Source organism: Capsicum annuum, chromosome 8, assembly GCF_002878395.1.
Source record: "Capsicum annuum cultivar UCD-10X-F1 chromosome 8, UCD10Xv1.1, whole genome shotgun sequence".
NCBI lineage: Eukaryota > Viridiplantae > Streptophyta > Magnoliopsida > Solanales > Solanaceae > Capsicum > Capsicum annuum.
In genome coordinates, this window is record NC_061118.1 from 19,795,676 (window position 1) to 19,805,354 (window position 9,679).

General features: G+C 37.5%; 1 protein-coding gene across 2 annotated transcripts; it reads left to right on the top strand.

The window, feature by feature from the left end:
- Window positions 1-270: 270 nt before the first annotated feature.
- On the top strand, window positions 271-5,400 carry LOC107839002 (elongation factor 2). 2 transcript variants are annotated; one of them, XM_047394312.1, is made up of 4 exons: window positions 315-402; window positions 1,517-1,647; window positions 1,956-4,423; window positions 4,917-5,400. In XM_047394312.1, the coding sequence occupies exons 2-3, from the start codon at window positions 1,557-1,559 to the stop codon at window positions 4,394-4,396; spliced, it is 2,532 nt and encodes an 843-aa protein (XP_047250268.1). In that variant the 5' UTR covers window positions 315-402; window positions 1,517-1,556; the 3' UTR covers window positions 4,397-4,423; window positions 4,917-5,400. The 2 variants fall into 2 exon arrangements, with proteins under 2 accessions (XP_016537814.1, XP_047250268.1); XM_016682328.2 differs by lacking the exon at window positions 4,917-5,400 and having other exon boundaries at window positions 271-402; window positions 1,956-4,619.
- The last annotated feature ends 4,279 nt before the right edge of the window (window positions 5,401-9,679 follow it).

Sequence of the window (9,679 nt, forward strand, 5' to 3'; positions counted from 1 at the left end):
TTTAAATTAAAAGGAGAGATGAAAAAACGTGAAAAGGGGGAAAGAATGCGTGAAAAGGAGGAAAATAATCACGGTAACTTCTCTTAGGGTGAAAAGAGGGAAAATAATGCTACTATTGCTACAAAATGTAATTTCAAATAAGTGTTGCTATTTTTTATAATTTAATACCTAGGTATGCTACTCTATGTAGTTTCCCTTTATGTAATTTATCCCTAATTTTAACCAACGGCCCATTGTAGTTGTAGAAAGTAATATGGCCCAATTTTGTACTTCAAACTGGCGTTTGAGATGGCTGCGGCCCATAAACACAGGTATATACCTTGGCACGATGCCAAACCTGGCTTATCATAGCGGCAGAATTGTAAGGTCTCACAATACTCGCCGCCTACTCCTCTATACTCCGTAAGTCTCTAATTTCCCTCTCTCTCTCTCTCTTGCTCATTTTTTTTCTACTTTTTCGTTCCGATTCTTTATTTGTTAATTTCTGTTTGATCTGTGGTTTGATTTGCTTTTGTCGAGTAAAAATTTCAGTTTGTGTGAATACTTTTATGAAATTTTTAGTGCTTTTCTGGGTAATTTATAGCTAGATCTAGTCCAGATCTGCTGTTTATTTGCGGTTATATATATTTTTGAATAAAATGAATGTTTTGTTCACGTGTTGGATTTTATTTTTTGTGTCGTAAGTCGAATCTTATTGAGTTGGTTGATGTTGTGTTCGAGAGATATTAGCTATTTGATGTTGTTGGGTAGGTTATATCTATTTATATAGTTCATAATACTCCGGAAGCCGTTTTTATCTGTTGATAGATTATATCTATGATTAAGCTGTTTCATTTCTGATGATTCCGTGATATATATAGATATGAACAGATTAATTAACATATATATATATATATATATACACACATACACACATACATATCTTTTAAGCCGAGTTTCTATATGAAACATCCTCTGTAACTCTACAAGATAGGGGTATCCTCTTCCTCTACCCTTCCGAGACTCCACTTGTACGCTGGTGGGTGTATTGTTGTGTGTGTGTGTATGTGTGCGCACGTATGTAGTCTGTATGTGTGTTAAAATAAGTTGTTCATATGTGGATGATTCCAGACTAGGAGATGTGAAAATAGATGTCAGTCTGCTAGCATAATGGACTAGAGGTGGTAAATGGTCTAAAATTTTAATATCAGGCCTTCTGTTTCTGCAGTGTGGTTCTATAAACTTAATCAGCGATTTTGTATTTTTATTTAGAGTCTTTGACCTATTTAAATATCACAGTTCAGTTATAATTGAATTTCGAACTTCTAACCATCCCCTTTTGTTGTGTGCGCTTGTACTCAACATAGTAGGAGTAATTGTTCTATAAGCTTCAGTCATATGATATGTTCTAAATGGATCTCTTGAATTTTCCTCTAGTTTATTAGATGGTGTCTCAGAGCCACATGGATCTAGACTGTTGGGAGAATAAAGTGTGTTTTGGTTGATGTTCAAAATTTATTGTGGTTTCAAATGGCAGGTTAATAAGTAATTCTTAGTTACGCCAACAAGCATTCAAGATGGTGAAGTTCACAGCTGAAGAGCTTAGAAAGATTATGGACTTCAAGCATAACATTCGTAATATGTCTGTTATTGCTCATGTGGACCATGGTAAGCAGCTAAGCTAATATTGTTAACATTGCTAGTCTAAGTTCTTTCCTGCGAAGTTGTTAATCCATGTCATATGTGAAGGGAACTTTGTTCTGATTCCTTGTGATCACCTGGAATCGATCTTGAAATTGGAACAACCTTATATGTTTTTGGGGCTACAGTTTGCGTAATATTATTTCATTAGTTTTCTTCTCTGTTGTGTTTCCAAAGATCATATTCTAGCTATTGGAAATTGTGTATCATCTATGGTTTAGATAGTCAGATGATGAGTAGGGGTTTCTAATTCTGTCATGTATTTAACCTGACAGGAAAATCTACCCTTACCGATTCTCTGGTGGCGGCTGCTGGTATCATTGCTCAGGAAGTTGCAGGTGATGTCAGAATGACAGATACACGTGCAGATGAGGCTGAGCGTGGCATCACCATCAAGTCCACTGGTATTTCACTTTACTATGAGATGAGTGATGACTCCTTGAAGAATTTCAAGGGAGAGAGAAATGGGAATGAGTACCTCATCAACCTCATCGATTCACCTGGGCACGTTGACTTCTCATCTGAAGTGACTGCTGCTCTTCGTATTACTGATGGTGCGCTTGTTGTGGTTGATTGTGTGGAAGGTGTCTGTGTCCAGACAGAGACTGTGCTCCGTCAAGCCCTTGGTGAAAGGATTCGTCCTGTCTTGACAGTTAACAAGATGGACAGGTGTTTCCTTGAGCTTCAGGTTGATGGAGAGGAGGCCTATCAGACGTTCCAAAGAGTTATTGAGAACGCTAATGTTATCATGGCTACATATGAGGATCCCCTTCTTGGTGATGTCCAAGTTTATCCTGAGAAAGGTACCGTTGCTTTCTCTGCTGGATTGCATGGTTGGGCTTTCACTCTCACCAATTTTGCCAAGATGTACGCTTCCAAATTTGGTGTTGATGAGTCTAAGATGATGGAAAGACTCTGGGGCGAGAACTTTTTTGACCCTGCCACCAAAAAGTGGACCACCAAAAACACTGGAACAGCTTCATGCAAGCGTGGGTTTGTTCAGTTCTGCTATGAGCCCATCAAGCAGATTATTAACACTTGCATGAATGATCAGAAAGATAAGCTCTGGCCAATGTTGCAGAAGCTTGGTGTTACCATGAAATCTGATGAAAAAGATTTGATGGGCAAGGCACTGATGAAGCGTGTGATGCAGACCTGGCTTCCCGCAAGTACTGCTCTTCTGGAAATGATGATATACCATCTTCCATCTCCTTCCACAGCTCAAAAATACCGTGTGGAAAACCTGTACGAGGGACCCCTTGATGATGCTTATGCCAATGCCATCAGAAACTGTGACCCTGAAGGGCCACTTATGCTTTATGTATCCAAGATGATTCCAGCATCTGACAAGGGTCGATTCTTTGCCTTTGGTCGTGTATTTGCCGGGAAGGTTAGTACTGGTATGAAGGTTAGAATCATGGGTCCCAACTATGTTCCTGGTGAAAAGAAGGATTTATATGTTAAGAATATCCAGAGAACTGTTATTTGGATGGGTAAGAGGCAAGAAACTGTTGAGGATGTACCCTGTGGTAACACTGTTGCCATGGTCGGTTTAGATCAATTTATTACCAAGAACGCAACATTGACTAATGAAAAGGAAGTTGATGCCCACCCAATTAGAGCAATGAAGTTTTCTGTATCACCAGTCGTGCGTGTAGCTGTTCAGTGCAAGGTTGCATCTGACCTTCCCAAGCTTGTTGAAGGGTTGAAGCGTTTGGCTAAGTCTGATCCTATGGTGGTTTGTTCTATTGAAGAGTCTGGAGAGCATATCATTGCTGGTGCTGGAGAACTCCACCTTGAGATCTGCCTGAAGGACTTGCAGGATGACTTCATGGGTGGTGCTGAAATTATAAAATCTGATCCTGTTGTGTCCTTCCGTGAGACTGTTCTCGAGAAGTCTTGTCGGACAGTGATGAGCAAGTCTCCTAACAAGCACAACCGTTTGTACATGGAAGCTAGACCAATGGAAGAAGGCCTTGCAGAGGCTATTGACGAGGGGCGCATTGGCCCAAGGGATGATCCTAAAGTTCGATCCAAGATCTTGGCGGAGGAGTTTGGTTGGGACAAAGATCTTGCAAAGAAAATTTGGTGCTTTGGGCCAGAGACAACTGGCCCAAACATGGTGGTGGATATGTGTAAGGGAGTTCAGTACCTGAATGAAATTAAGGATTCTGTTGTTGCTGGTTTCCAGTGGGCTTCGAAGGAAGGTGCTCTGGCTGAAGAGAACATGAGAGGTATTTGTTTTGAAGTCTGTGATGTTGTGCTTCATGCTGATGCTATTCACAGGGGTGGTGGCCAAGTTATTCCCACTGCGAGAAGGGTTATCTATGCTTCTCAGCTTACTGCCAAACCCCGCCTGTTGGAACCCGTTTACCTTGTGGAGATTCAGGCTCCAGAGCAAGCTCTTGGTGGCATCTATAGTGTTCTGAACCAGAAGCGTGGACATGTGTTCGAGGAGATGCAGAGGCCAGGAACCCCTCTTTACAACATCAAGGCTTACCTTCCTGTCGTTGAGTCATTTGGATTTTCAGGTACCTTGAGAGCTGCTACTTCAGGTCAAGCTTTCCCACAATGCGTGTTCGATCATTGGGACATGATGTCATCCGACCCACTGGAAGCTGGTACACAAGCTCATCAACTCGTCCTTGATATCCGCAAGAGGAAGGGTTTGAAGGAGCAGATGACCCCTCTATCAGAGTTCGAGGACAAGCTGTAAGCTTGTGGAAGTTTCAACTTGGCAGAGGTTTTTGATGGATACTTGCTTAATTGGATCTGCATTAGTTTTGTTTTACATTATGTGTTTGGGCCGTACTTTTTATACTTTTTACCATTTTCCAGGTAGAAGTTTGAACCTTAAGTGAGATATTGCTTTTGTCAGTTACAAAGATGAGAATCTTGCTGTTGTGTTGTTTTTGAAAGTGTTTTAGTTCTTCTGTTCATTGCTTTGTTGGCTTGCTCCCCTTCCCCCCCTCTCCACTGCTGATGTGTGACATACAATATGTTTTATCTTAGAGTGTTTGATGCGGTGTTGTCTGCAAGTGCTGTTTTTCTGCTGATTTAACCCCAAAACACTATCCCTTGTGATTATGGTTAGCGTGTAATAGGAATGGGCACTGAGCTCACTTCAAATCTGGAGCACTAGGGATAGGTTGTTGAGGGGTTAAACTTATTGACCAAAAAGGCAGGAGGACATGGTTTCTGATCTACTTGTTGCTTGACAATTTGTCACTGCGCAGATTAACTGGATACAAGCCTATTGCTGAACTCTTAAGTGGAATTTTGATCACACATTTGGAAAGTTGTTAAAGGAGTATCATCATGTCTGCAAGTTGATGGCTTTGCGAGCTCTGATATTACAAGAGTTGGTTTAAATGGTCAAAGATGATAACAGAAAATTGTCAAGGACTAGCATTGTTTGTCCTAAAGATGGCTGGACTCACCGACTAAAATGGAGAAGAAACATCGAAGGGGGACTAACCATCTTACTACACCTTAGTCAACAGAACATACAGGATTGCTTGAAATATTGCTGTAGTCTTTATGTGTAGCATTCCCAGAGGTTAAAAGAGTCATAGAGGTTAAGAGTCTGAAGAGATTCTAGTTTCTTAGTTGACTAGGTTGTGGAGTTATCTTCTCAAGTAATTGGAGGAAAGAGATTAGAAGATGTAGATTATTTTTGATGGATGTTATTAAGAAAGAGAGACTTTTTTTTTTTTTTTTTTTTTTGGGTTGACGGGGTTATTCATTCAGTCAAATCAAAACTATCCATCATGGACAAGAGTCCTCCCCGTGGTTGGGGAATGATATGGTAGCTTGGCCTTCAGATCGGCCATTAGTAGGTACATGGTTCAGTGATATGGGTAGCTTGGCCTTCAGATTGGCCATTAGTAGTAGGTACATGGTTCAGAATTTGACCATAAGCAAAAAATTAAAGTCAGAAGATAATTTCCCAGGATAGAAAGTTCCTGCAGTGCCTGCTTCCTTCTCCTTTTGTACAAACATTGGAGGAACTTCGAGCAGTTATCATTCTTGTTAGGGTTGGATTCCTAGAATCCTTCTTTGGAAGCCCATCCACCACCTTGTTCTGCTCTCTGAATACTTGGGTTAGTGCTTGGATTCCCTATCGTTGCATTAAGCACCCACATTCATAGATAGTATTAGGATATCTTAAGTTACCCTCAGTGACCATGGATATAAAATAGGGTGAGTCAGTGTTAGTGCTGGGATTCCCTATTGTTGCATTAAGCACCCGCATTCATAGATAATATTAGGATTTCTTAAGTTACCCTCAGTGACCATGGATATAGCTAAGGTTGAGTCAGTGTTGACTTCAATGGGCAATAGGCCATTGGTTTTGGCAGTCCTTAACACATAAAGAATTCTCAGAAGTTCTGCTTGAATAACATTGGTACTGGTGCAGTGCTTTGCAAAGCCCGCTAATAATTTGCTTTCATTGTTTCTGATCACACCACCTATGCCACCATTCCCAGCTTTGTGATTAGCAATACCATAAGGGGTCGTTTGGTAGTGTGTATTTGAAAAGTTAATGCATGCATTAGTTCAAGGAAAAAGGATATGGGCTAGCCACTTTTAAAAAAAATGATCCATAATTGAAAAGGTGAACAAGTTAGGTCAGTCGGCTCAATTTAATACTCTTTTTTAGTCATTTGATCCAATTGGGCACATGCAGTCTGTATATTCAATTGATACATTTTTATAATAAATTGATACATTTTTATATTATATTGATATACTTTTTAAAAAAGAGAGGAAATTCTATGCAAGCACATGCAGTTCCTATATCCAATTGATACTCTTTTATACCACATTAATACACTTTTATACTATGTTGATACACTTGTAGTGTTCATATACTCAATTGATACTCTCTTATACTAGATTGATACATTTTTAGAATGCATGTAGTAACTATATAGAGTCATATAAAATATGTATCTAAATAATAATTATTGTTAAAAATTGTATAGAATGTGTATAAAAATGCTATAATTATTATATAGAATATGTATATGCATGGAAATTGTATCATTATTATATATAAATATATATCTTTAACAATTGTATTATATTAAAAGTATATGATATTGTATTTTATTGTATAAATAAGTAAAACTAAACAAAACAATTAGTATATTATTTTAATAATATTGGTGAATGCAAAATAAACTGTTTTTCATATTTCTACTTCGATGGAGAAAATCCAGAAGTTATGCTGCTGTGTTGAAATTATGGACCTACTGATTTTGCAAAAAGAAAATAATATTGATAAATTATTTTGTACCTTAAAAAAGAAGGTAAATAAGCAATTGTTATGTGTTTGCGATTTTGAGAATTAGCAACCTAAAAGATTGTTATTTCTTGTTTTAATATTTGGCTAGAAATCAATAAGGAAATACCTTTGACTAATGATGTCCACTCATAGATGCCACTCCCCACACCGGTGGTGTATCTAGAAATTCAAGGTTGTGGGTGCTTAAATTTTTTTATAAAAAGTATGTAGCTGTAAGGATTCAAACCTAGAAAACTGGATATGGGAGTTACATCCTCAAGCTACTGCATCCAACCATATGTTTGTCTCTGGGTGCTTTTTAATAAATTATATCATTTATTATGTATTTCTTATATAATTATACCTAATCTACGTTGAGTTTAGTGGGTGCCGGAGCACTCCAAAATTACACATGGGTCCGGCTCTGCCCCACACACACCAAATGACCATTCGGTTCGAATTGGTTAGAATTAGTTTCGTCGAGTGGTTATTTACCGGGGTTAAGAATTTAGGTGCTAGTTTTGTAGAATTATTTTAGTTTTAGGTGTTATTTTTGTCCTTTTTCCTTAGTTTAATGTGTACAACTAGTGTCATTATTGGTATATTTTTCACCCACTTTATTATGTATTGAGGTGTGTGTAACTAATACCATTCATTTTCTATGTATTAATAAATACAAAGATTTCAACACATGCTTTAACTTGATAAATTACTAAATTACCCCTCAAATCTTATCTTAATCTTTCAATATATCCTAAAACCATTTCTCTGAGCATATATCCTAAAACCACTTCTCTGAGCATATATCTGTTTAGGATTAAAATAGCTGATATCCTTATTATTCCCGGAGGATCAACAAAGGATGTCGAAAAACTCAGAAGTGTTGGTACTAGAAGAAGGAACTGCTCTCCGAGGCTGGAGACAAAGGACACCATCATTATCTTTGATCAATTTTGCCAAAATTTGATAAGGAGCAACACCCAATTAATTGGAGTTGACGGTTCTTATACGGAGAGTGATTTTGTAGGCAGATGTTGTCATTTTTTTAATTACCGTGAGATATCTGTGAAGCTTCTAATGATAAGAATGGTATTTTGGTAAATAAATATTTTTGTATGAAATTATATAAATTTAGATTATTTTTAATACATCAAACCAAACACCGCGTAAGAAATAATGTCTACATAATTAATACCAGCATTACTAATACTTGTCATTTTGTTTTGTGGCATTTAAGGCAAGCTGGTACTCAGTTGCACAAGCTATGACATGTGGATTTGTAGTAGCGTTACTGGAACTAAGGACTATCATTTCAGTTGAATCACATGTTTCAAAGGCTAAAGGGAATGATGGTGTATTATTGAATTGTTGTAGCTATGGTATTACACTGAGATCCTATTTGTAGATGCTACATTCCAATTCTTTTTCAAGTAGACACTACATTACAATTAATTTTTCAAGTAGTACTCTATATACTATTTCTTCTCCTACTCGTATTCTAACACTCCTCAAGCTGGTGCATACAAGTCATAGTAGTACCTAGCTTGTTACATATGCAATTAATACGAGGACTAGCGAGGGACTTGATGAAGATATCTGCAAGTTTATCACTCGACTTCATAAATTGTGTAATAATATCTCCCGAGAGTATCTTTTCTCTAACAACATGATAATCTCAATGTGCTTAGTCCTCTCACGATGATCTTGGGCAATTAGTGATGTGGACTTTTTGCCCATCTTATGACACATTGATATTTGTTTTTTTGATCTCCTCATTAAGGGTTCAGACTTAACAATAGAACTAAATCGAAATCAGTGATGAACGTTTGCATAAACTGTACTGAATCTTCAAAAATATCGAAAGGGGTTTTAAAAGATCTTGTCGAAAATTGACAAAGGTCATCAAATTATGGTTTCGATGTTCTAAATTCAAAACAAAACTAATGAAAAGGTTAGCAAGGATTGAGCGAATTCAAAGAAAAAGAATTGCTTGAAAAACTGGTTGGAACAAGTCTGGAATAGCCAGAATAGTACTAAAGCTGCAGTATTATTAGATTTGATTGCTGAAAAATGGTGATAAGTTGAGACAATTATATGGGTAGGGTCAGAATGATGACACGACTCTACTTTAAAAGAGAAATTATATAGGTATGGTCAGAATGATAGCACATTCCTATTAAAAAAGAGAAATTATATGAGTATGGTCGGAATAACGACACGACCCTACGTAAATCAGATCTGAAAAATCATTGAACAGACATACAGAACTATGGAAATTAGATCTAAGGGTCACCGAAAAGACGCACGATGCTATGCAACTTAGAATTTTAAAAGTAGTTCGTAAAGATGCATAGTATGACTCAACTTAAATATGAGAAGTACTCTGGAAATATGCACGGTGTGACGCAAATCAAATATGAGAAAGTTGATACGAAACTAACTAAGGAACACGAAAACCAGCCAAGAACACAAGACCAAGCCGAGAACAAGATACAAACAAGCAAGGGCAGCAACACAAAACTGAGAAGGTAACATCAAACAATAATGTGAAGATAGATAAAGATGACATAAAAAGTTACAAAGAATTAAGAACCAAACCGTATATCAAAAGACCCTTAAACTCGCAAAATCAAACACCAATCTTTTTATGGTGATTGCAAAGGGGGATTAGATCCGCCTTACAACCATCGTTTCTAAGTAATGTTCAAT

What these genes read in the sequence shown, in the direction of transcription:
- LOC107839002 (XM_016682328.2), top strand. Translation starts at nt 1,557, where the DNA reads ATGGTGAAGTTCACAGCTGAAGAGCTTAGAAAGATTATGGACTTCAAG. An exon ending in TATTGCTCATGTGGACCATG is followed by an intron (nt 1,648 to 1,955) that starts GTAAGCAGCTAA and finishes TTAACCTGACAG; the next exon opens with GAAAATCTACCCTTACCGAT.